The sequence below is a fragment of the Lepus europaeus genome, chromosome 21, assembly GCF_033115175.1.
Source record: "Lepus europaeus isolate LE1 chromosome 21, mLepTim1.pri, whole genome shotgun sequence".
NCBI lineage: Eukaryota > Metazoa > Chordata > Mammalia > Lagomorpha > Leporidae > Lepus > Lepus europaeus.
The window spans coordinates 24293427-24321288 of NC_084847.1; the positions used below are offsets into that span (position 1 = coordinate 24293427).

The window sequence follows — 27862 nt, forward strand, 5'->3', positions numbered from 1 at the left end:
ACTGCTCCTCAAAGAGCACAGCCCACATTCTTCCTGGGACCTGTGCCCCTGCGGGCAGCCAAGCTGCCTGCCTGGCCGCCATGTGGCTGGCTGACATCCACGTGTCTGTCTGCAGCCTTTGAAAATACACAGAAATTTGTTTTGATAAGGAAAATGGCTGTCTTTGGGGACCATGGGCCAAATACTTGAAAAACGGGCACTAAAATCAATGGTTTTCAGAGAGAGGAGAGCATGAAGAGACTTCCCTCTGAGGGCTCCAACACTAAAACTCATGAGCCGGAAGTCCTTGTTCCTCAGTCTTCTCATCACATTATACATAGTTTTACATGGATCTCAAAGCCATCAACCAATTACTGCTCTTTAAGAGGATGCACTCAATTCCCTACCGCCCATAAAGGAACAAAGAGAAGTCCTGGGTAAAGTATCAAGCATTTGGATTTTATTTTAAGCTCCAACCCAATTAAAAAAATAATAATAATACAAGGCTTTCAGATTTGATTTCACCTCATTTTCTTTCCCTTGCCCACCTTCTGGTACAGGAGCTAATGAACAGTAGAAAGTTAGGAAAAAAAAAAAAAAAAAAGGCAGTGGAGTACAAGGAGAGAAGCCAAGGGCCTGGTTAAGCAGCTCCTAAACAACTGAGAATGGATTGAGCTGTTTAGAATTAGTGGTAAGGGACCCCAGAGCCAGGAAGCAAGCACACAGGGTTGTTTATGTCACCTTTCTGCTTCCAGGTACCTCTCAGCTTTCACAGGGCAAGAGGAAGCATAGGATTAAAATATAAAACCAAGAGCAAAACAGTTATATGGAACAAATCAGTACACAGAGAACCCATACCCTCCGAATGTAAGCCATAACAAGGTGTCTATGACTCAAAACAACCAACATTTGACAAGTGGTACAAGCAGCTAGGTTTTTTTTTAATTAACATATGATAACAACCTTCCTTAAAGCTAAAAAAGATAAGAAATTGTATGAATATTGATTTCTTTGAATTCATACAGAAAGCCATGACCAAATAAGAGTTCCTTTGTGATTACACAAAGCAAATGTCACACAAAAGTTATTTACATTGAACCGAATCAAAACTATCTTACGTATCAATTTTTTTAACATTAGAAAACTTAAAACAGTCCAATTTAAAAAGCACTAAACCTTCTTAGCTTTAGACACATATTCTACCAAATACTCTAAAGAAAAGGAAATAGCTGAACTCTGTAGCACTTTAACAAAAAACTTTCCAAGGAAAACTGATTAAAATATAACTTCTGCTGCTAGGTAATCTATAAATATTCACTACTAAGTCAATACAATTTATCAGTCTGGAAGTTTCAGAGCAGGCAACAGGACTGTCCAATTTCCCTCGTGTTTTTACACAGCGGTAGCATTATGCTAACGAAGCTGTCAGATGCAGAAATGACATCATCTGCAAGGAAGCAGACAGAGAGACCCTGACTCAGAGTCCTCTGCAGAGTCCTCTTTTAGGGACAAAAAAAAAGGCTAGGGAATTTTAGGGTCCATTAAAGGGAGCGATAAAGAAATAAACATAGATGTGTATCAACCTGTGCCCACCTTACCATCCCTATCTTTGGATGATAACTTGCTGTCTGTGTAAAACTCACATAATAACAACACTCCTAGACACTACAAGATGTTCATTTGGGAAAAGCCAAATAGTAGAAGCTGACAAGCAACGCCAAGTGAGAAAGGCCACTGTGACGCCTGTACCTCCACGGACCTCTTCTCCTGTGCTTGGCTACGCATGAGCAGCAGTCTCAGCTCCTGCACCACCTCAGACCTGCAGGCAAATAGTGAGGAAGAGGGGGAAAGAGGAGTGGAAGGGAAGACAGGAGGAGGATGGGGAAGAGACAACAAACCTGCACAATTCACATCACTTTTCAAACTCAACTGAGTTCCCTTTACCACCCTAGCCCTTCCAGCTCATCTCAGACTTACTGGTGCACACCTACCTTTCTGATCCTCACCAGAAGCCCCATATTCTGAAAGCAAAGAAGTTACAAACACTATGCGGCACAGTGCGATACACAGTCACAGCCCCTTGTCAGGGCACAACCGGCGGCACGCCTGCTTTCATTACCTCTCATCAAGCTCCTCTAGCCTGCTCTTCACCGTGTGGGCATTGTTATCCTTGGTGATTTTCTGCAGGAGGTAGAAAGTCTGCTGGAACATACGCAGTAAATACTCCTCGAATTCCATAGGCACACAGTTCTTGGACATGAGTTCATTGATGCAGGACATGGCCAGGACCCCAAGCCGACCACGCTCCTGACCCAAGACACAGTTCTGGCTGCTGCCGTTAACCGACGCCATCTTTCTAGCCCGGATGTCACAGCCAAAGCGCGCAAAGTGGAAGATGGTGGTAAGGAGGGACGGGGTGATGCTGGCAGACAGAGGAATCCAACTGAAGAGATGGGCCAGGCACTCCAAGGCCAGGGAACAGATATACTCACTCTCCACATCAAGGATGGGAATTGGCTGATTCAACAGTTTGGCTGAACTAGGGCTCTGCAGCAGGTTACTTAGTAGGTCACCTGAAAGTAAAAAAGGCTTTGAAGGGCACCACTATCAAATCTCCTACAAACTACTTTAAGGAACTCTCCTTCAAAGACAAAAAAAAAATCAATTCAGTTACCTCAGAAATCAGTATGTTCAGTATTAAATGCCAATTATAAAAAGTTGACAGCAGAGAGCTGGCAATGTGGTATACCAGGTAAAGCTGCCACCTGTGATGCCAGCATCCCATACAGGCACTGGTTCAAGACCTAGCTACTCCACTTCTGATCCAGCTCCCTGTTAATGTGCCTGGGAAAAGCAGTGGAAGATGGCCCAAGTGTTTGGGTCCCTCATTCATGTGGGAGACCTAGTAGAAGCTCTGGGCTCCTGGCCCAAACCTGGCCATTGTGGTCATCTGGGAAGTGAACCAGTGGATGGAAGCTCTCTTTCTCTTTCTTTCTCTTTCTCTTTCTTTCTCTCTCTCTCTCTTTTTCTCTCTTTCTCTGTGTGTGTGTGTGTGTGTCCCTCTAACTCTGCCTTTCAAATAAATAAATAAATCTATAAAAATAAAAAAAGTTCACAGCAAAGCAAAGTAACATCTTGTTCTGATTCTCATGGGGGAAATATGGATATAACCTTAGCATTGACTTAAATTTAATTTCAGTTAAGATCTGTGGAATAGCAGTTTCCAGGAGGCAGAAAAAATGGGGATAGAGGAGCTGTTTTGCAGCTGTAAAACTCCATGCTTATCCAAATTATTCTTTTCTCCGACTGTCCCCCCAAAATCACAATCTTGTTTTTGAAAAAATGACATATGGTCATCAAGTGAATTTTAAAAATCCCTAATACCATACATAAAGCAAAACTCGATGGATTAAAGAGTAAAAACTTTCAGCTCTTAACTGAAATGTAGGGTGAGGAAAACTACCCAAACACAATTGTTAATTAAAACAAGGATAAACTCAATAACATCAGAATTAAAGAGTTTCTAATCAATGAAAACAATTATGGGAAAGTGACCAGGCAGATAAGACAGCCAAGAAGATATAGTCACAATTTCTAACACCAAAAAGGACCAAAATGTAAAATATGTAAGAAAAATGCTGTACCATCATAAGAAGAACCCTAATATGCAGGTGGGTAGTGGACACAAAGGATGATTTTCAGAAGAAATTCGAAGGGGGAACAAGTGCACACAGAGATATCAAATTCACTAGTAATCAGAAAATGCAAATTAAAAGGGATGGGAAAAGAACACTGGAGGATGGCCCATGTGCAGGGCAAGGAGTGGCTGTGGGAATGTCCATGCAGCACTGGCAGGAGGAACAGCCACTCTGAAGGGATCCTGGCACTCTGAAGTCCTGGACACATTCATATAGCCTATCACCTGACCACTCCCCTCCTGGCAAAGTTCCAAAGCCACCCTCACAAGGGGACAGGCAGTGGTCCGTGCGGGTGTGGGAACTGGAGACAGCCTGGGGTCCTCATTAAGAGAGAAAACAGGTAAAAGCTGGGGGTGTGGATGCAGATGCCATGGCCTAACAGGCCTGGGCAACACAGATGGGGAGACCTTCCAGACACATGCTGGACCAAAGTGAACCATGGAATCATAGCACAACCACATCATTACTTATATTGAAATACATGGACACAAAGCAGGAAGGGTATACAACATGCTACTGGAGAAAAGGATGTACACTATATCCATACAAAATGGCTGTTCACTGTAGGGAACTGGGACAGGAGGAGAATGAAGATGAGGGGAACAAATAAATGAGAGGAGCCTGATGTAAACCCATACTCCTCAAGTGCTACAACTAAGCAATTGTGATGAGCACCTGTGGTTTACACTGTTTAAACCACACATCACTACAAAGCAGAAAGTCTGAAGTTTGGCCCAGGAACCCTAGAGGGTCCAAAATGCTTTCAGGAGTTGATAAATTCAAAGCTATTTTTAAAAAAACACCAAGATGGGGGCCGGCGCTGTGGCTCAGTATGTTAAGCCTCTGCCTGCGGCGCCGGCATCCCAAATAGGCACCGGTTCTAGTCCCAGCTGCTCCTCTTCCCATCCAGCTCTCTGCTGTGGCCTGGGAAAGCAGTAGAAGATGGCCCAAGTCCTTGGGTCCCTGCACCAGTGTGGGAGACCTAGAGAAAACTCCTGGCTCCTTGCTTTGGATCAGCACAGCTCCGGTCGTCGCAGCCATTTGGGGAGTGAATCAGCAGATGGAAGACCTTTCTCTCTGTCACTCTCTCACACTGTCTGTAACTCTGCCTCTCAAGTAAATAAATAAAATCTTTAAAAAAAAAACAAAACAAAACAAAAAAACACCAAAATGTTCTCTTCTTCCCTGGTTCTTGCTGTCTTGCAGGTGTACGGCAGGGCTTTCCCGGGGCTGCGTTATCCGTGCTACTGCATCAGACAGGACACAGAAGCTGTCTTTCACTAAACCACATATTTAAAGACATCTGCAGAAACGTAAAACAACACCACTCTTTCAGTAAATCTGTCGTTTTGTTTTGGAAAATAAAGTTATCATTTATTAAAATATATAATTTAATAATCATAATGGATTCATCATGGCTATTTTTAAGTGAATTAACAAATATTTATAAATTTTCTTACCTTTAATATCAATGGATGTAATTCAAAAAAACTTTATGAGGACCTCTATAGTTTTTAAGAGTAAAGGGGCGCCAAGGACAAAAATCAGAGCGCCCCCCCGGGCTATACATCGTCAGTAGATCCAAGAACCTGCACCAACAGAACTAGAATTTACCAGGCCCACTCCCACAGCCACTGCGGCAGAACCAGAAGGGGCCAGGAATCCATGCTCTGCAAGCTCTCTAGGGGCTTCTTTTGCTTGCTGAATTTTTTGCAAGCACTGAACTAAAGGAAATCATCCAAAACGAAATGGGAAGAAAGCTGTACAATTATTTTACAGAAAACAAAAGAAGAAAAAACAATCAAAACTCTAAGAGAACTTTCCTAAAATAGATGTGACTCAATAAAATAAAAGGGCATATTCTGTCCCAAAGGAAAAAAAAAAATGGCAGTGATCCATATTAAGAAACTGAGGGGTGAGGAAGAAATGCAAGCAGAAAAAGTGCACGCACAAAGGAGAAAACGTTCCTTCCGATTTCTTCACAGTAACATTCAAAGCCAGAAGACAGTAAGTAGCACAGGGGCTACAGGTTCCAGGGCAAAGCATGTGTGAAGAGGAAGGTGACTCTTCCTCAAGCACGTGAGACTCAGGTAACACATTGCCCTCACAGTCTTCTCAAGGAGGCTCCTGGGAAATGAAGAGTGAAGGGATGGAGACGCTGTGGCACAGGGACTAACGCTGGCCTTGAAAGGAGCACAGAACCAGGAGTAAACACGCACAGACATTACACTTGCTCATCTTTCACAAGCAAGACATCCTAAAACAAAGGTCTAAAAATCAACACATGCAATCAGAAACTGGTTTTCAGAGCAAAACATCTGTGACAATAAGAACACCCCCACTTGCTGTACTGCTGTTCTCTGCTTAGCCAGGTAGTAAAAGCTTCACCTGCACATTCTCATTTAATGCTCACTCCATCTGCGAGTCACTAAGGCCTGCAGCTGGTGAGAAGTGTATGCATAGATCTGTATTTAAAACCATGCACTATTAGCTGTCACGGTGCTCTCGCAGCGGGCTCAGTTCCAGGCCGGCCCCCAGGGCCGCCACAGCTGCTGCCACATGGCGAGCCCACGAGTTTGTCCTTTGATTTTAATTATTTTCTAAGGAAACCCTGTCCCTCTCCCAGCCTCTGTGCACATATGTACTTAGTTTTTATAGCAAAGAATATAAATTTGCTGTTTATTTTTCTATGAACTTTTTACAGAAAAAAAGATCCTGAATAAGAAAAAAAAAAAAAAAAACCATGCACTATGTGGATGAGAAAGATATGATACCCTGACTTTTACTGCCCATCAAAGCCAACTCAGAACTGTAATCTTTACACAGTTTCATTCAGCACACATTTTTCTTTCCATTTGTCCAATCAGAGAGGTGGAGGCTGCCCAAGCGCAGTCTGAAGGCAGACACACCAGTCCGCCTGCTCTCATTCACCCTCAGAGACATCTATTCTCTTTTTGCAACCAAGGACACGGACGGCCAGAAAAGGTATAAAGGCACAAAGTAAGTGGCAGGGGAAGGAAGCAGGGCAGAACTGGGGACACAGTTAAGGCCAAGCCCTGGAACGATGTTTCACATCCCTCCCTGCTCCACCGCTCACTGGCGATGGGAGCCCAGCAAGTTACACTACGTGAGCCGTTCCCTTATTTGTAAACAGGAGCTAAAACCACCACCCCATGTCACTGCAGTCTGTTCTAGTGAGATGAGGGGCCACTACGGGGGTGGGGTTAGGAAACAAACCAATGATTCCGGAACCATCCTGAGAACTATTCCATACATACCCCTCAAACCTTCTTCTACATCTCGTCACAGTAACTGTTCAGACAGGTCCCTGGACTCAGTTCAGACAGAAAGCTCAATTAAAAGAACACATAAGGGAAAAGAGACGAAAAGCCTAAGGAACTAATGATGAGGGGCTGGAGGGGAATTCAGGCAAGCAGGGGCGGGATGTGCTAGGAATCAGCCTGCTTACTCACTGGCCCTAAGGGCTCTCAGGATGGACTTCTTCTACAAAACTAAGCTTGTGGTCAAAAAAGCTGTACAACTTTCTAGAAGTTTCAGTGCTTAACTTGGTGTCTAAACTGCATACTCAGTTGAGCAAAAACATCAAAATAAATGTTGAGTAAGTCATCAGCAATCTCCAAATAATGAAGCAAGACCTGATGACTTCACTTAAACATCATAAAGAGAAAAAAATGAACATGCAATTCTTTTGTTTTTTTTTTAAAGGGGAAGTATATCAGTTTAAAAGCTTACTTAACTCCTAGCCATCATCCCCCACGACACTCAATTTACTTTGCTTTCCTCAAACCAAATTCAAGACTTTAAAAAAATGTAATGCTAAGTATTACATTTACATTAAGTATTACATTAAGTTTTGAGGAAGCAGGCATGCCATCTTTGGCTTTGCTATTTGAAGGATCGTCAGTTCACATTGTATTTCACTCAGCCTTCAAACAAAACTGAGGCAACACCTAAGAGGTAACCATCTAGTTCTGATGTTCCCTAACTTGGCCCCAAGAAAAATAAAGCCTACCAAAGCATAAACTGAGCTAGCTCAAAGCACACATCTGATCAAAGGCAACTGAAGGGCATGGCTTTCAGCAGTGGAAAAGAATCCCAGAAAAACAAGTCTTACCACAGTAAATGGCCACTGCTAACCGAATGCTAAGCTGGTCCTACACCACCTGAAGACAAATCAAATGTGGAAGAACTACTCTTTGTGAACTCTGTTTACATGAAATGAAGAGCTTAAAGACTGCAAATTGTACAGTACTGAAAAGTGTTCGTTCAGTTATAAAACTAAATCCATGTAACCTCTGCAAATCTTTCATTAACCATTCAAATGTAAAACATAAATCTGCTAAGCTGCCTCAAATATCCACCTAAAGAATGATGGTTGCACATAGTACAAATAAAAGTTCCACTCTTACAGACTTTAAATAGACTCTTAAACTCTCTAACAGTTTGCAATCCAAGTACAATATATGGAATTTGGAATAAATTAGCATACTATGAGCAGTCCCCCAAACGTCATGATATATTTTAAATTGTAAGTAATACTACAAGCGTTTCAACTTGCATATACAGACAACAAGCTACATCTGGGCTTAGGGACGCCTCATTTCAACATCCCAATGCCTTAGGTAAGGAAGAAAGATGTGGAAACGTTTCTCACTAGCCACACCAACCTTTACAGGACAGGAAGAAGGATGTGCCAACTCACAGGATGTACTCTACTTGGAAAGCATTTGTGATCACTGAGTGTCAACAGAAACATTAAGAAACCAACAGTTCCTGCTCAGCTACAATTTCCTTTCTCCATCCATCCTTAAAATTAGTCATTTTTAGATGACTTGTACTCTTGACTTTTTAAAGAGCTATCAGCAAGTCATCAACAGGAGTAACTGTGTACTTACATCTCATGTGGGATCTGTCCTTAATTTGTTGTCCAATGTGAAGTAATGCTATAACTAGTACTGAAACAGTATTTTTACACTTTGTGTTTCTGTGTGGGTGCAAACTGATGAAATCTTTACTTAGTATATACTGAATCAATCTTCGGTATATAAAGATAATTGAAAATGAAAAAAAACACATGGTTTTAAATTGGACATTGCATAGAAAATTAATCAGTTTTTAAAAAATATTATGTAGGATCTCTGTCCTTAATGTGCTGTACATTGTGATTTAATGCTATAACTAGTACTCCAACAGTATTTTTCACTTTGTGTGTCTGCAAACTGTTGAAATCTTTACTTAATATATACTAAACTGATCTTCTGTATATAAAGAGAATTGAAAATGAATCTTGATGTGAATGGAAGGGGAGAGGGAGCGGGAAAGGGGAGGGTTGTGGGTGGGAGGGAAGTTATGGGGTGGGGGGAGCCATTGTAATCCATAAGCTGTACTTTGGAAATTTATATTCATTAAATAAAAGTTAAAAAAAAAAAAAAAAAAAGAAAGAGCTATCAGTAACTGCATACAATAACCAGCAATCGACACACTATTGAATAACCACCGCAAATATGTACAGGCGTTTAGCAAATTATCCTTAACCAATGGAAACCCAATGCTGACTACTGCCAATTGGACCCCAGCATGTCCTGGTGGCCAACAGAACTTCCCCTGAGCTTCCCACATTCCTGTGCATCTCCTTGGGGCAGCTGACCACCCTGCAACCTCTGCAGAATGGCATACCTCCAGGACAAACTCAGGACAAACAATGCAGCCAGGAAATTTGAGGAAAAGAGAAGGGAAAAAAAACATAGCCAGGCCGGCGCCGTGGCTTAACAGGCTAATCCTCCGCCTTGCAGCGCCGGCACATCGGGTTCTAGTCCCGGTTGGGGTGCCGGATTGTTTCCTGGTTGCTCCTCTTCCATTCCAGCTCTCTGCTGTGGCCCGGGAAGGCAGTGGAGGATGGCCCAAGTCCTGGGCCCTGCCACCCGCATGGGAGACCAGGAGAAGCACCTGGCTCCTGGCTTCGAATCAGCAAGATGCGCCGGCCGCAGCGGCCATTGGAGGGTGAACCAACGGCAAAAAGGAAGACCTTTCTCTCTCTCTCTCTCACTATCCACTCTGTCAAAAAAAAAAAAAAAAAAAAAAAAAAAAACATAGCCTATATTATGGAGCCGGCGCTGCAGCGTAGCAGGTAAAGCTGCCGCCTGCAATGCTGGCATCCCATATGAGCGCCTGTTCGAGTCCCAGCTGCTCCACTTCCAATCCAGCTCTCTGCTATGGCCTGGGAAAGCAGTAGAAGATGGCCCAAGTCCTTGGGCCCCTGCACCCAAGTGGGAGACATGGAAGAAGCTCGGGGCTTCGGATCAACACAGCTCTGGCCGTTGCAGCCAACAGGGGAGTGAACCAGCAGATGGAAGACCTCTCTCTCTGCCTCTCCTTCTCTCTCTGTGTAACTCTGAATTTCAAGTAAATAAATAAATCTCAAAAAAAAAGAGGGGGGTAACAAATTTGGAGGGACAGCAATTACACACTGAATGGGCAGAAGTTGACAACATAAACATAAGATCAAAGGTGCCAGGGGCTGGTGTTGTGGTGTAATGCGTAAAGCCGTTCCTGTCCCAGCTGCCCCACTTCCAATCCAGCTCCCTGCTAATGGCCTTGGAAAAGCAGCAGAAGATGGCCCAAGTGCTTGATCCCCTGTCACCCACGTGGGAGACCTGCATGAAGCTCCTGGCTTCAGCCTGACTCAGCCCTGGCCATTGTGGCCACTTGGGGGGTGAACCAGTGGATAGAAGATCTCTTGCCTTCTCTGGCTCTAACTCTGCCTTCCAAACAAATAAATCTTGTAAAAAAGAGAAGGAGATTAAAGGTCCTTCTCGGGGCAGGCATCTGACTTGGTAGTTCAGATATCCATGTCCCATACTGGAATGCCTAGATTTGATACCCAGCTCCGGCTCCTAACTCCAGCTTCCTGCTAATGTACATGCTGAGAGGCAAATGTGATGATTTCAATAACTAAGTTCCTGCCACCCATGTGGGAGACCTGGATCGAGTTCCCAGCTCCCAGCTTGGCCTAGTCCCAGTGACTGCTTTTAGGCAATGAACCACTGGAGAAGAACTTACTCTCCTGTCTCTCCCTCTCAAATTAAAAAAAAAATAATAATAAAGCAAAAAAGCACCATCTTCATCTTCATGATGGGCAAGGAAGAAGCAAGATGCAGTGTTCAAAATATTATATAAGAAAGTACAAGTACTTCTGAGGAACAGCAGAAAATTCGCTCCATGGAAAATATGGCCAAAGAGAGATTAAGGAAGAATCAATACACATCTGAGGCAGATAAGCTGGTGCCGACCCTGCTGAGATCCCCTGCTGCACTGAACAAGAGGAATGCCACAGGGACCATACCACTTTCTCCTGAGGTCGGGGATGGCGGTGGAGTGGCGGCAGTAACGCTGTGCTTGTCCCAGACAGTCTCCAAGATACCTATCAAGAAAGAAGGAACTGAGTGTAAGAGAGTCATACAGTCCCACGTGTGAAAATCAGATTTAGAGAAATGACTCATTGTCACCTTTGATCAAACATCAGTACTTAAACATCTCTGTATCCAATGTCCTCTGGCAGCTAGTGGCCGTGCCTCACCACTGCACTGCCCACTATCTTCTGGAGGGCACTGTCCCCACTCAGAGGATCTCCGTTGCGCCACCCTGACCTTACAGTGTGGCTTCTCCTCACTATTTCCCCCAACACTGGCCTTCACCAAGGTCACCTGCGTAGACTTAGAGGCCACTTTAATCCTGATTCTCCTTGACCACTCTGTGGCATTCCATGCGACTGCCCAAACCCTTCTGCCAGCAAAGGGGCCTTGGGTACTGCTCTTTCCTTGTTTTCCCCAGTTTCTTGGAACTCAATTCTCTCTTCTGCTCACCCATCGCTGACACACCCACCTCCCAGGTTCCCTCACTGGCCCTCCTTTCACTGTCTCTGCTGGACTCAACCACCCTCTGTCATGGCTTCAACAAGGCAGACTCTGAAGCCTCACCAGTCCGTCTGTCTGTCTGTCTGTCTCTCTCTCTCTCCCTCTCAGCCCAAAACTCACCTTGACTATACAACAGGACTTTCAAAAGTTTACGGATAACAGAATAAAATGGTATATATTTTGGTGAAAAATTTTTTAAACCCACACATGACGGGTTTTCCAAAAGCTCATGGGAGGGGCCATGGCGCAGGTTAATCCTCCACCTGTGGCGCTGGCATCCCATATGGGCACCGGTTCAAGTACCGGCTGCTCCTCTTACAATCTAGCTCTCTGCTATGGCCTGGGAAAGCAGTAGAAGACGGCCCAAGTGTTTGGGCCCCTGCACCCAAGTGAGAGACCTGGAAGAAGCTCCTTGCTCCTGGCTCCTGCTCAGCGTAGCTCCGGCCATTGCAGCTATTTGGGGAGTGAACCAACGGAAGGAAGACCTTTCTCTCTGTCCCTTTCTCTCACTGTCTATAACTTTACCTCTCAAATAAATAAATAAAATCTTAAAAAAAAAATAGCTCATGGAAAATGCATATTATGAAAAAAAACTATGCATGGATTTTAAAAAATGTTGGCACCAAAGTAAGCTTTTCTTTTAATTCCCTTTTCCATGCACTTTCAGAAGTACTGTCAGTATACCAAACAGCTACATGACAGGAACTGACACAAGGCAAGACATCCACAGATCTGCATATAATCCAGCTATTCCCTGAACATCACTACCTGGATAGCTTTCTCTCAAAAACCTGCCACTAAGCTTCTTCCATTCCTCACCAGTAAATGGTACACTCCACACATCCAGGCAGCTGGACCCTGCTCAGCCCATCTGGCACGGCCAGCCTCCGGGCCAGCGCACACAAAGGCTTCATCGAAGTGATCCATTCGCTGTTCCTTCAGTGTGGGTCTTTCCCTTGCTCAACCCCTGACCTGCTCTTCTGTCCTAATCCCAACCTAACTGCTACTTGTCTCCATCCCTCAGAATGTCAACCAGCTGTTGCCTCTTCCAGGAAGTCTTCTGCCTGCTCCATTTTGCCTGCAAATAAAACGTACTTCTATAATTCTTAGGACACTGTTAAAAAAAAAAAAAAACAGGTGCAGGTGTTTGGTCAGTGATTTAGATGCCTGCATCCCAGATCAGATTGCCTGGGCTCCAGTTCCGGCTCTACTTCCAAGTCCAGCTTCCCACTAGTGCACATCCTGGGAGCAGCAGGTGACGACTGCAGCACCTGCCACCCACACGGGAGACCTAGTGGAGTCCCAGGCTCCTGACATCAGCATAGCCCAACCTTGGATGCGTGGGCATTTAGGAAATTAAACAGTGAATGGACGATGTCTGTCTCGTTCTCTGTCTCTGTCTCTCTCAGATGAATTAAAAAATAAAAAATTTAAACCACTATTCTTTTGTTTACTTATCTCTCCCCTACTAGAGTGTAAATTGCTAGAGGGCAGGAACCATGTTTTATTCCTTTTTACATCCAATAAAGAAACTGGAACATAAGATGATCATAGGGGCCAGCACTGTGGCACAGTGGGTTAAAGCCCTGGCCTGCAGCACCAGCATCCCGTATGGGCACTGGTTCTAATCCCAGCTGCTCCTCTTCCGATCCAGCTCTCTGCTATGGCCTGGGATAGCAGTAGAAAATGGCCCAAGTCCCACCCATGTGGGAGACCCGGAAGAAGCTCCTGGCTCCTGGCTTTGGATTGGCGCAGCTCCAGCCATTGGGGCCATCCGGGGAGTGAACCAGCGGATGGAAGACTTCTCTCTGTCTCTACCTCTCTGTATAACTCTGTCTTTCAAATAAATAAAATAAATCTTTAGGAAAAAAAAAAAAAAAGATGATCATAAAGGTTTGTAAAGATAATCTAGTCTCAAGACACTTAACACTACAACATGGATAAATCTTGAAAACATTATGTTAAAGGAATGAATTCAGACAGAAAGGTCATATATTTTACGATTCTATATTTTATGATTCTATTTTTATGAAAAGCCAAAATAGGCAAATCCATACAGACAGAAAGTACAGGAGTAGTTGCCATGGGTCTGGGGGCAAGAAGAGTGGGAAATGACTGCTAATAGCTACAGGGTTTCTTGTGGCGTGACGAAAATGTTCTGGAATTAGACGTAGTGATGGGTGCACAACCTTGTGACTATGCTAAAAGCCACTGAATTGTACTTTTTTTTTTCTTTTTTGTTTTCCTTTTTTTTTTTTTTTTTGACAGGCAGAGTGGACAGTGAGAGAGAGAGACAGAGAGAAAGGTCTTCCTTTGCCGTTGGTTCACCCTCCAATGGCCACCGCGGCCAGCGCGCTGCGGCTGGCACATCGTGCTGATCCGAAGGCAGGAGCCAGGTGCTTCTCCTGGTCTCCCATGCGGGTGCAGGGCCCAAGCACTTGGGCCATCCTCCACTGCACTCCCGGGCCATAGCAGAGAGCTGGCCTGGAAGAGGGGCAACCAGGACAGAATCTGGCAACCCAACCGGGACTAGAACCCGGTGTGCCGGCGCCGCAAGGTGGAGGATTAGCCTGTTGAGCCACGGCGCCGGCTGAACTGTACTTTAAAATAGCCAATTTTGTGGTATGTGAATTCTATCTCAATTTTTTATTTTTAAGCACAGTAGGACACAGAAGTGTAAGACATGGTCCCTAACTCTAGAAATTTAACATCAACTTGGAGTTTCTCCATTACCTCTATAGATTTAGGGGAGCATAGGAGCACATGATTAAGTTCATTCTTGAACAATCATTCTTTCAGCCAATTTTCAGTGCCCGCCTCATGTCAAGCACTAAAGAAGACATACAAAAGAGAAAAGTTCCTAGATATCTGGGTGGCACTAGAGAGAAAAATACTTCTTACTACGGGTAGCAGCCAGGCTGCAGCACCTCCAGGGTCCATGGCTGGCACTGCACGTGCCACCTCCCCAACATGCAGGCTCCAGCAGCAGCACAGGAGAAACAGCCCTTGGGTCCCGGTGTGCTCCGCCCACTCTCTTCCTTTCTTCCTGTCTCACTTTGTGGTTTGCTTCCTGTTTGCTCTCATCCATTACACACAATAAGGCAGCTCTAATCAGACAGAAGAGGTGAAATGCCACAGACAACTACAAGCTGGTGCATGGGCTGATACCATGGAATGGGTGGTTTTCACATCTTCCAACTTTCTGACTTCTGATCTTTAGTTCACACTATTTTAAGTGACTGTCACTCACCTTAAATGCTATAACCAACGTTTCAATTGCTTTGCTATGATCTGCACTATACTTCATTAACCACAGTTACAACGAGGACCAAGTAATGAAAGACTAAACGAAGACTACCTACAAGCCTGTTCTGAGGTACTGTTGAGTGCTAGACACTGGGCTATAGGTGCTGGGAACGTAACACAGAATTCTTCATTTTATGCTTAGTCTCAGAAATGCTGAGTGCCAAGGCCTGAGCTCCGGGGATCCTCAGCAGGCTACTGGCCTTGGCACCACCAGACTGCTCACCTGTCAGAAGCCCAAGTACTGTCTGCACCTGGTCCAGCAGCAGCTTCCGCAACTCCTCCTTCCGAGCCACACTGAGGTCCTCCCGGGGACAAGCCAGCTCTTCTGACGTTGTCTTCAACATGATCAGCCCAAGGGGGGTTGTCACAGGAGACTGGATCAACTGCCAGGAAAAACAAGTTCTGAGCACAGCACCAACTAATAAAGTACAAAGAGGACTCAGTAGTACTAAACTTGTGAAGTATCTCTATGTTTGTTTAATATGAGGGGCCAGTACTGTGGCGCAGTGGGTTAAAGCCCCAGTCTGCAGTGCCAGCATCCCACATGGATGCCGGTTTGAGTCCCAGCTGCTCCACTTCCGATCCAGCTCTCTGCTGTGGCCTGGGAAAGCAGCAGAGGATGGCCCAAGTCCTTGGGCTCCTGCACCCATGTGGGAGACCCAGAAGAAGCTCCTGGCTTCGGATCAGTACAGCTCTGGCCATTGTGGTAATTTGGGGAATGAATCAGGAAATGGAAAATCTCTCTCTCTCCAGCTCTACCTCTCTCTATAACTCTGTCTTTCAAATAAATAAAATTTTTAAAATATCCTATATGAACAGCCTACATAAATCAACACTAATCAACACACACACACACACACACAAATCATGCTCCATATAACAATGTTTCTATCAACTACAGACCACATATACAGCAGTAGTCTCCTAAGATTATAATGGAGCTGAGAAACTCCTAGGGCCTGTATTTTTACTGAATCTGTCTCATGTTTAGCCATGTGTTATAAGTGCCTGCAGCATTCAGGACAGTAATATGCTGCTCAGGTTTGTGGCCTGACAGGAACCAAGTCTGAGTCAGTACATGTTACAGGGACACAATCACCGAACGATACCTTTCTCAGCTGTATCCCCCGTCAGGAAACACGGAACTGCAGGTATACACAGTGATGCAGACATCAGCGACTGGGCTACACAAGCCAACCTGTGGTCTCTTGAACATTCAGGCTAACTAAACTTCACAGCTCTAAGCTTTGCAGGCAAGCCAGCAACAGGCACACAGGACTAGGGTCATGATCCCGCAAATCCCTAAGTAGCCAATCAAGTTACTTTTTCTTTCTTTCTTTCTTTCTTTTTTTTTTTTTTTTTTTTTTTTTTTTTTTTTTTTGACTGGCAGAGTTAGACAGTGAGAGAGAGACAGAAGAGAGTTATAGACAGTGAGAGAGAGAGACAGAGAGAAAGGTCTTCCTTCTGTTGGTTCACCACGCAAATGGCCACCACGGCCGGAGCTACACCAATCCGAAGCCAGGAGCCAGGTGCTTCCTCCTGGTCTCCCATGCGGGTGCAGGGCCCAAGCATTTGGGCCATCCTCCACTGACTTCCCGGGCCACAGCAGAGAGCTGGACTGGAAGAGGAGCAACCAGGAAACAATCCGGCACCCCAACCAGGACTAGAACCCAGAATGCCAGCGCCGCAGGCGGAAGATTAGCCTAGTGAGCCGCCGCACCGGCCAAGTTACTTTTTCTATCACCTGTAATATTTCTCCTTCCGTAAGAAGGTTTAATTACAAAAGAAGAAGAGAAAAGATACACCTTCAACAGCCTAACAATATTTACACCTACCTCATCATTTTCACAACATTTGGATCTTTCTAATACATTTTTTTTTAAGTTTCCAGAAATGATCAAAGTGAACTGCCACTAAAAATTCCGTTGAATTATATGCTGCAATCTACACAGAACCAACAATTTAAGGAATACTTCACCTTTTTCTTTAATCTTAAGTAACTGAAGTTCACTCCTGGACTGTTACTTACTCAGGTTACAAAACACAAGCTTTAGGGAAGAGGAAGACCTCACAAATTGACCCGTACAGACCATTCAGTCTCACCTCAAGAAATGCAGGCACTTTCCATTCCCTTGCAAACAACTCCTCCGGAATGGGAACTCAGCCTAGCTCCCACACTGGAGCACCTGGGTCCTACACCTGGCTCTAGCTCTTGACTCCAGCTTCCTGCCAATGCAGACCCTGGGAGGCAGTGATGATAGCTCAAGTAAGCAGCTTCCTGCCGCGCACATGGGAGACCTGAATTATACCGCCAGCTCACCAATCTGGCCCAGTCTAGCCCCAGCTGCTGTGGGCATTTGGGAGTGAACCAGAGGACTGGAGCACTCACTGTTTATCTGAGAGGCAGAGAGAGAGAGAAGAATAGAAAACTCTTCCCATCACAGATCAAAGAGAAGCTCATCCCGCAGAGTAGGGAAAGTACTCTATGGAACTCAAGGTAGATTCAACTGCCCTCAGAAGCAGAGCTATGTAAACCCAGCAGCAATGAGCACCATATGAAAAATGCTCCCTACAGAATCAGTTCTCTCGAATGCTAACACTTCAAGTACACCCTACACAAGTGTTCTCTTCATTTCCTACAAATCTGACTTATTTCTAACACCAACTTAACTTCAGTAATGCACTAGGGGAGGAACAGGAAACCCTCATCTCTCACTCACTGTCCCTACATGAAGCAGAGCAGACCCTCGGTATACATCTCTTTCCATTCGGAGACCTCCGGGTTCTCACACTGGACTCTGAAAACTGCCATTCCTTCCCCTTTTTCCATTTGTTTTCCTCTCCTACCTCTTTCCTCCCTATTTCCCAACCCCTCATTCTTACTCTCTCAGAATGCCTACTACTGCCACGTACCCCATTTAGCAGTACACACTTTCTTGCAGATGGAAAATGCATCTAAGCTGCCCAGAAATTTAAAAAAAAAATCTACAACACAGAAAATCTACCTTAAAGCTCTCCCTATCTCATCATTTGGGGAGAAGGGAAAGAAGGTCAGACAAAAATGTGAATGAAAGTTATTCTTTATGTGAGGGAAGGGCTTGCTCAATTGTGCACTTATTCTTCTCTTCAGCTTGTATCCACAACTTTTCATTAAAATGGTGTTTCCCTTCACCTTCTTCACATACATCATTTAAGCGCATAACATAGGTAACTCTGCAATTTATTTTTTTAAGATGTATTTATTTACTCGATAGGCAGAGTTATAGACAGAGAGAGGGAGAGACAGAGAGAAAGGTCTTCCATTGCTTGTTCACTCCCCAAATGGCCACAATGGCCAGAGCTGGACCAATCCGAAGCCAGGAGCCAGGAGCTTCCTCTGGGTCTCCCATGCAAGTGTAGGACTCAAGCAACTTGGGCCATCTTCTGCTGCTTTACCAGGCCACAGCAGAGAGCTGGATCAGAAGTGGAGCAGCCGGGACTCAAATCAGTGTCCATATGGGATGCCAGGCACTGCAGGCAGATGCTTAACCTACTACACCACAGTGCCAGCCCCCCGTCTCTGCAATTTATTTTAACAGACAATAAACACCTTTAAGCTGAAGATCAGGGGAAGGTTTCCAGTGAACTTCTGAAAAGGTTCAGCAGTTTTTATTACATAATCAACCAACCACAGAAGAAACAGTAATTTTCCCAATGCTGCTTCGCCCCTTAACTGTCTGGCCCCAGGCACATTCGGCTCAACAGATCTCAGGAATCTAAGAACAAATTCTCAAAAGGAGCCATGAGTGTGCTGATGCAGGTGGAAGGGAGGCGAGGACCATCAGGGTCTGTTTCACCTTCAACTGCTTCTTCTCCAGTGGCCTAGAAAAGGCATAGGCAACCCACAGAGCTGTAGGTATCTTCTGGGATTCCAAACCAACTGTTCTCTGCCTGGTAAGGTAATTACCACAATTATAACATAAACTGCACACATACCAAGCCAACCAACACAGAGTCTGGAAATACAAAAAACTATGCACCACAGACTGCAAACAGACCATGAGGGAACTGAGCCAGAAAAACTTTTTAGATTGTTTACTCAAAGGATCATGTGACGGTAAAACTGATTCCATAGCCTGTCTGGTCTTGTTTAGCAACACGGAAGAAAAGGTTCATCCTATCACATAATCAGAAATGTCAGCAGTTGAGCACTGGCTCATGTGTCACTGACCTGTTGCATGCATAAATAAGAAGCGGGAAATACTACAGAGGGAAGGGGTTTTAAGGATCACTTACTCCAACTTGCACTTTAGAGGAGGGGAAGGGGAAGCCCCCAAGTGGCAGGTGTCACTGAAATCAGAGTAGATTTTACAGAAAAGGACCACCCTGCTCCTCCAGGTCCAGGGGCCTTGCCACGAGGCCGTGTTTCCAAATAACAAAGGCTACATGAGGGTGGAGTCATTTCTGAAGGGGTGGGAAAGGGAAGTAGCAGAGGCCAGAGGAAGACAAGCGGCCTTCTGAAACCTCCATCAGCACTTCACCTAAAACTGCTCTTCCAAATTCTCATCATCAGAGACCAGACAGGAAAGGTTCCATTCTCAGTCCCAGGGATGGACCCCAGCTGGGCAGAAAGGGCTCCTCCTCAATCACTGCTGTCCGGACTGTGGCTCTCTGTCTCCATTCCCTTGCTTGTCACTGAGATCCTGACCTTTCTGGTCTTTGCATCTCCAGCAGGCTTCCCCAGCTCCCTCACAGAGAGCAGAGGGAGCTATCCCAAGTGTTCTCAACTTGGAAAAAGGCAGGGGCCTGGGAGCGAGCTGGGAAAGTCCTTCTCACCTCCTGTCCCAGCACAGGCCTCCTGGCCACCCCCGGGGTGCTTTCCACTCACAGGATATCCTCTCTGCCCAACACTCTACTCCCCTAGATACCCTCAAGACTCAGGCTCTGCTCTAGGCTCCGGCCCCCAGCGAAGCCCTCCCCAAGACTGCCATCTAAACACACCCAAGGATGAGCTCTGTCATTTAAGCTGGAATCCGTCTCCTTCATGATGCTCAGAACTGCCTCAAAGTCCACACTTGCTTAGTGTGCACTGCAGCCTCCCCTCAAGAGCAGGAATCTGACAAAAGCACTCTGCATCTGTCCATGACCAGATCCTTACCACGTGCTTGCTAATAAGCACAAAGCTGGTACTCAACAGTTCACCGAACAAATGCATCATCTCCCTAGAGAGATCAAACCAATCAGCCGCTACATACATCACAGCTGAATCACTAAACAAAACAACCGAATGAAGAATCTGTGCCACTCTGAGAGGCAATCCGAGAGAAGTAATACTGACACTTGGGTTTTTTAAATTGCCGCCTCACTCAAGAGGTTTGTGGGGAGAGCAGATAGAACATTAGAAAATGACACTGTTCTGGAAAGTCCTGAGCCTATAGTTGCTATAGTTGCTGATACTAAAACCAATTTTCAAAGAGTTCTTATTTCTATAACTGCATACAAAGCCAATTTCCTATACCCCAAAACTGTCTCGAGAGCAGGACAATGTTTCCAGGATGATCAGAGGACTCCAATGAGCAAAGGCACCTCCCTCTCAGCTTTCAGGTCCTGACCACACAGGAGGGACATACAAGTCCTGTCTTTGTAATTTGTTTTTTTTTTTTTTTTAAAGATTTATTTATTTATTTGAAAGGCAGAGTGACAGAGAAAGAGGAAGATCTTCCATCTGATGATTCACTCCACAAACTGCCACAATGGCCAGGTGATGCCAAGAGCCAGGAGCTTCTTCCACGTCTCCCATGTGGATGCAGGGGCCCTAACACTTGGGTTATCTTCTGCTGCTTTCCCAGGCCATTAGCAGGGAGCTGGATCAGAAGTGGAGCAGCCAGGACACAAACCACCACTTTGCAGGCGGCAACTTATCTGCTGTGCTACAACACTGGCCTCAGAACACAGAAGTTTTAAACACATGTTCTACATGAACCTACTCCCCTTCCTCTACCCCTGGCCTGGAAAATCCCCCTGAGCAATAAACCTGGCCGTCGCTCCAGACTCCCCTCTTCCTCAGCCCTGCCATCTACCTGGACTCTCTCCTACAGGCCTCATCTCCACCCACCAAGTAGGTCTGTTTGCCTCAAATCCTCCTTGTGCTGTCCAGACTTTTAACAACAGCAACCTCACTGGTCTCCTCCTCCCTCACCTCATTCTTCTGCAATCCAGACTGGAGCTGGAGTCATCATTCCAATGTAAAAGCATGGCCATGTCTTGTCCCTTCTCAAAAGTTTCCAATAGCTCTCAAGGAAAGACCTTGAATTTAACATCCAAACCCCCTGCCCATCAGTCCAGCCTTCTACTCTGCCACAGCCACCTCCTCACCACTGACACGAGGCCACTCTGCACATACTCCCTCTACAGGAATCATCACAGCACTGGATAACCGCTCGCACAGCTGTTCTCCCAAACTACCTAGCATCATCTTTCTACAATACCTGGGACAGCATAGAACAGGCTTTCACATTCTTACTGAACGGAATTTCACAAAAGGTTAACAAAGCGACCAGGTTTCACCCATGTTTCTCCACTGCACAAAGATACAACATGTCTCAAGAATACAGAGAGAAGTGAACATAATCATCCCCCCCACAGTCACCTTGCAGCTGCAGTTCCAAGATGCTACTCTTAAAACTCCTCTGCAAGACAAGGAAATAATCACTTCTACAAACCAACTGTGTATAAGATAAAGTTCCTATGTACATCCTTACCTGTAAAATGTTAGTAAAAAAGTCATGGTAGAACATGGGCCAATCCTGACGTCCAATATCAACAATAACTTTGCAGAGTTTGTTCCGGATAAAGTAAGGTAAGGTTTTATGGTGAGCCAGAAGGAGTTTGGGCAGGCAGCCACGGATTTCCATCTTATCCTGAGATGGGACCCCAAGCCACATTTTATTGATCAGATTCTGAAAAAAATATATATCTTTTAAATTATAAATCTATATAAACAAAAATAACTGATTTTCATCCCACAATTAGCTATATCATCTCAATAAACAATAAACTTAATAAAATAAGTTTAGGGTAATCTGACAAGAATAATAACAATATTCCAACATATAACACAAATCCAGCCCTAGGATGATCTTCTAAATAATTCAGCAGGGACAAAAAGCTTTATGGACAAAAACTTTCCATTACACCACAGCCTCTAGTGACCACCAAAAATCAACAACAGAAATAACTATATCATCCAAAAATAGAATGGCCTGGTGTACAATGACACCACCACTTTTAGGAACATAAAGCTAAGTTGGAGGTGGGGAGAATACAAAATGGCACAAGCAATATGACTGTAACTTCAAATGTTTCAAAGCATACACAGAAGACAAGCAATGGAAGGGAGCTGATAGAAGCAAGAGTCTTTGTGGTTGGAGATGATGATAACTAGCTATCATCCCCTCCTCCCGGTAACAGGGAGAGAACAGGTACATATTCCCACAGCAACCCACCTACCCAGCCCTAAAGGTGACCACCCACCTGCCTTTCCTAGGGCGAAGAGGGAAAAGTACCTGGCAACAGCAGACTTGCAGACAACAAGGGCAGTGTGGGAAGAGGCCACAGAGCCCAGCCAGCACCACCTCCCAGGTGTCTGCAGAGCAAGCTAAAGCCTGGTGCCATGACATGGCCCTGTAGCTAGAAAACACCTCTCAGAAGAGTGTAAGTGATCTACTTACCTCAAAAACCGTTAAACTGTACATCATTACATAGTCATTCCTGGTGCTGGAGAGAAAGTACAGGCAGAATCTCCAGGCTCCTATCTGCTGGGCAAAGTTATTAAGAAGCTCCTCTGGAAAAAGCAAAACGACAACAAGACTGTGAACATACACGAAGCTAACGTACACCAGGGCTGTCGTACTTTTAAACACACCTCTCTCCATATAATGAAAATGGAGTCAAAACCAACCATAGAATTCAGCTGATTATTCAAGAAAGAGAAAGAACAATTCCCATTTTTTTTTCTGTCTCTGAGGTGACCACCAAAGCTGACAGTGTTTTTAGCCATTAAAAAGCCAGTAACTCTGCTATGGAAACTTCTTTCTCAGTAGAGAAACTTTCACTGGCAAAGTTCGTATTTAAACTGGTGTGCAGAAAAAGAAAAGATCAAGACTAACCTCACAAAGAAAAGAGGAGGAAAAATGTGAGAGAGTTCAAGATGGCAAACTCTATTTATTTGGATTGGTTTCCATTTAAAACAGCACCAAAAATAAAAAAATTAAAAAAAAAAAAAAAGTAAGGGTAACACTCACAAGAGCTGTCCAAAGCAGCCACATATCACAAACTAGAAATGGTTCTCCTTGTCCTTAGGCTGCGACGGCATCAGTCAGAGTGCAACAACAGCAAGTACTAGGGCTCTCTCCCCATCATCCTGGGCATGCTCCCACTTGGTCACTTTGACCTGACCCACTAGCCATGAAACATCATCGCTAAGAGATTCTAAGAAGACTGCAGCAAAGAGAGGGTGACGCTGCTGTGAGTCCCCTATAACTCAGATTAAAGCTCCATGGCACCTCATTAAAACTCCACAACAGCAGGCTGAGAGTCTGTCCTACTGATGAAGCAGAGGTTTCTATGAATCCCAGGGGTGGAGTCAGGCCAGACACAGTGAGCCATGGCTAGAAAGGAAGCACTCTGGGCTCTGCTGCGGACTCTGCCACGAATTTCCTGTGTGCCCCAGACCAGGCGACGCTCCCCGGTGCTCCCATCTCCTCCACTGGGAAAATGACCAGACGGCCTCTTGAGGCCCCTGCTAACAGGATCATCAAACTCTGGAGCATTAGTAATTCACCTTTGCACAAGGTGGATGGAGCCCTTTCAGAAAAGGCCTCCCCTGGGGCCGGCGCTGTGGCAGTGGCTTAAAGCCCTGGCCTAAAGCACCGGCATCCCATATGGGTGCTGGTTCTAGTCCTGGCTGCTCCTTTTCCGATACGGCTCTCTGATACTGCCTGGGAAAGCAATAGAAGATTGCCCAAGTCCTTAGGCCCCTGCACCTGCATGGGAGACCCGGAAGAAGCTCCTGGCTCCTGATCAAAGCAGCTCCAGCCGTTGCGGCCATCTGGGAAGTGAACCAGCAGATGGAAGACCTCTCTCTCTGTAACTCTGTCTTTCAAATAAATACAAAATAAATCTTCAAAAAAAGAAAAAGAAAAGAAAGGTCTCCCTTCTTTCTCCCAGCTAGCTTAGGAAAAACCTTCCATTTGTTCTAAGAAATAGAAAAGAATCAAGAAGCAGTTCCAACCCACACACTCAAATAAAGCTGCAAAGGGAACTGATCTAAGACATGCCCACCGGAGAGAACCAAATCCCCGGATTTCCCTTAGCCTGAATGTAAAGGAGACATTTGTAGCATCTAGTTATTTAAAACTACTTTAAAATCAAATTAGAACAGGAACATGTTCAGAAGGTGACACTTTTAATTCATGAACACACAAAATAAGCAAGATTTTATTTACAAATCAAAAATTATAAAAAGGGGCTGGCGCTGTGGTGTAGCCAGTAAAGCCGCTGCCAGCAGTGCCGGCATCCCATACAGGTGTCAGTTCCAAACCCGGCTGCTCCACTTCCAATCTAGCTCTCTGCTGTGGCCTGGGATAGCAGAAGATGGCCCAAGTCCTTGGACCCCTGCACCCACATGGGAGACCTGGAAGAAGCTTCTGGCTCCTGGCTTTGGATCAGCAGAACTCTGTGGTTGCAACCAATTGGAGAGTGAACCATCGGATGGAAGACCTACCCCCACCTCTTCTTCTCTCTCTGTGTAACTCTGACTTTCAAATAAATAAATAGGCGCCGGCGCTGTGGCACAGCGGGTTAACACCCTGGCCTGAAGCACCTGCATCCCATATGGGCGCCGGTTCAAGACCCGGCTGCTCCACTTCCGATCCGGCTCTCTGCTACGGCCTGGGAAAGCAGTAGAAGATGGCTCAAGTCCTTGGGCCCCTGCACCCACTTGGGAGACCAGGAAGAAGCTCCTGGCTTCTGGCTTCAGATCAGCGCAGCTCCGGCCATTGTGGCCATCTGGGGAGTGAACCAGCAGATGGAAGACCTCTCTCTCTGTTTCTACCCCTCTCTGTAACTCTGTCTTTCAAATAAATAAAATAAATATTTTAAAAAATGTATAAAAGCCGGCGCCGCGGCTCACTAGGCTAATCCTCAGCCTTGCGGCGCCAGCACACCGGGTTCTAGTCCCGGTCGGGGCACCGATCCTGTTCCGGTTGCCCCTCTTCTAGGCCAGCTCTCTGCTGTGGCCAGGGAGTACAGTGGAGGATGGCCCTGCACCCCATGGGAGACCAGGAGAAGCACCTGGCTCCTGCCATCGGATCAGCGCGGTGCGCCAGCCGCAGCGCGCTGGCCGCGGCGGCCATTGGAGGGTGAACCAACGGCAAAGGAAGACCTTTCTCTCTGTCTCTCTCTCTCTCACTGTCCACTCTGTCAAAAAAAAAAAAAAAAATGTATAAAAAAAATTAAGAGAAAAGGGGTTGGAGTTGTGGCATAGCAGGTTAAGCTGCCACCTGCAGTGCCAGCATCCCATATGGGTACCAGTTTAATTCTGGGCTGCTCCACTTCTGATCCAGCTCCCTGATAATATGCCTGGGAAAGCAGCAGAAGATAGCTCAAGTACTTAGGCCCCTGCACCCACATGGGAGACCCAGAAGCAGCTCCTGGCTCCTGGCTTCAGCTTGGCCCGGCCCCAGCCATTGTGGCCATTTGAGGAGTGAACAGTGGATAGAAGACCTCTCTCTGTCTCTCCTCACTCTCTGTAGCTCTATCAAAATAAATAAATCTTTTTTAAAAAATTAAAAGAAAATCCAAAATCATTTCAACTAAAACAAAATAGAACAAAAACAAAACAAAAAAGAAAATTAAAGAAATTCGAGTGTGTGTGATACAGCAGACTAACGGAAGTGAAAGATCTACCTACACTGGCAAAAATCACCACCGCTATTTTTTTCTCTAAGTCTAAAGTAGCATAAAACTAACCAGGGGATCAATTTGAGGGCAAGAAGAGGGCAGCCCTGCTGAATAAGAAAAGAAGCCCAGGGAAGCAGGCAGTGTGGTCTTCCAAGCCACATGCCTGACCATCCCGTGGGGGCTCAGCTTCTCTCAGGGATGCCTTGCTGATCAACGCTCTGGTTCTCTACAGTACTCTCCCTCAGAAAGCCAAGGCTAGGACAGGACAAGTTCACAGCAGCCATCCACGTGGAAAATTAAGAGGCACGTGGTAGCAATTGCCAGGAGCAGCTGGGATGCTTCGAGAAGCAGGAGCAACAGAGACGCAGCCAAAGGGCTACAGCTCATCTGAAAAGCAGAATCCCAACAGAGCTTTGGACCCAAAGCAGAAGTGCCTGTAATGTTTAACTGGACTGCTTGATCTAGAGAAGTCAAGGGAAACAGAAAAATGGCCTCCAAGCTCTGGGAGCCACAGAAAAACACTCCAACAGGACAGAAGTAAAGCATGTAACATTAACACACAGCAAAGACATCCAAAAGACAAGCCTGCAGGTTTGGTGGAGAAAAGCATTTTTCATTCTCAAGTTCAGGCTGAAAACTCAGTGCAAAAAGGAGTACACTAGGACCACAGTGCAACACGCCCCTGAAGCAGATATCTGACAACTGAAAATGCTGTCTTTACAAGCCACTTCAGTGACTACAAACCCAAAAGCAGGTTCTACAGAGCACTGAGGACCTGACGTGATCAGACCAATAGCTCTGTTGTTCAAAGCCTTTAGACATCAAAGCTTAGAGAATGGAAAATATAGGGGCTGGCGCTGTGGTGTAGCAGGCTAAGCCTTTGCCTGAGCTGCCAGCATCCCATATGGGCACCGGTTCATGTCCCAGCTGCTCCTCTTCTGACCCAACTCTCTGCTATGGCCTGGGAAAGCAGCAGAAGACAGCCCAGGTGCTTGGGCCCCTGAACCCACGTGGATGACCTGGAAGAAGCTCCTAGCTCTGGATAGACCCAGCTTCGGCCAACGCAACCATTTTAGGAGTGAACCAGCAGATGGAAGACCTTTCTCTCTGTCTCTCCATCTCTCTCTGTCTAAAAGTCTGCCTCTCAAATAGTCTTTAAAAAACAGGAAACAGCGCCATGGCACAGTAGGTTAATCCTCCACCTGTGGCGCTGCCATCCCATATGGACAGCGGTTCGAGTCCCAGCTGCTCCTCTTCCAAACCGGCTCTCTGCTGTGGCCTGGGAAAGCAGTAGAAGATGGCCCAAGTGCTTGGACCCCTGCACCCACATGGCAGACCGGGAAGAAGTACCTGGCTTCCAGCCTCAGATCGGCACAGCTCCGGCCATTGCAGCCATTTAGGGAGTGAACCAACAGAAGGAAGACCTTTCTCTCTGTCTCTCCCTCTCACTGTCTATAACTTTACCTCTCAAATAAATAAAAAAAAAATCTTTTTAAAAATTTTAAAATAAATAAAAAACAAAATTTTAAGAATAATATAAAGAATAGGAAATATAATAGTGGAAAAAAGCACCAACCCCATGTTTTCTTTTCTTAACTGACAGTTATAGGCTTCTTATAATTAAGAGGTTTTCCAATAGACCAAAAGGGAAAAAAATCTCTTCCTGTACCTTTGCACCTGGGTTTGCAGCCCTCCCAGATCCCACCCAGCAGAGTCAGCGCAAAAGGAGCAAGAGTTCAAGGGGACAAAGTAAGCTTGCCTAGCCTCCTCCCACTGGGAAAGTACTGGCTGACCAGGTCCCCCCACCAGACCTCCCTGTGAGAGACAATCTTCCCAACTCAATCCTTTACTTACCTATCTCACGTTTTCTTTCATTGGTCGTACAATCGTGGAAAAATTCTGTCATCAGACTTTCCAATGCCCTGAGCGAGGCTTCTTCAGATGCCTAACAGAATTTGAGAAACATCAGTGAACTGCAGCTTCAGTTTTACTCCTCTGTCCAGG

General features: G+C 45.5%; 1 protein-coding gene across 2 annotated transcripts in view; it reads right to left on the bottom strand.

Annotated features, from left to right (window-relative positions):
• Positions 1 to 27862, bottom strand: part of LOC133750211 (exportin-6) — a 123467-nt gene that overhangs the window by 56337 nt on the left and 39268 nt on the right. For both annotated transcript variants that reach the window (XM_062179667.1, XM_062179666.1), the window contains exons 2-7: positions 27713 to 27803; positions 22627 to 22739; positions 21658 to 21855; positions 15141 to 15300; positions 11041 to 11118; positions 2099 to 2552 (exon numbers count right to left, since the gene is read on the bottom strand). In XM_062179667.1, coding sequence (XP_062035651.1) covers positions 2099 to 2552; positions 11041 to 11118; positions 15141 to 15300; positions 21658 to 21855; positions 22627 to 22739; positions 27713 to 27803 — 1094 coding nt within the window. The remainder of the gene's footprint in view (positions 1 to 2098; positions 2553 to 11040; positions 11119 to 15140; positions 15301 to 21657; positions 21856 to 22626; positions 22740 to 27712; positions 27804 to 27862) is intronic.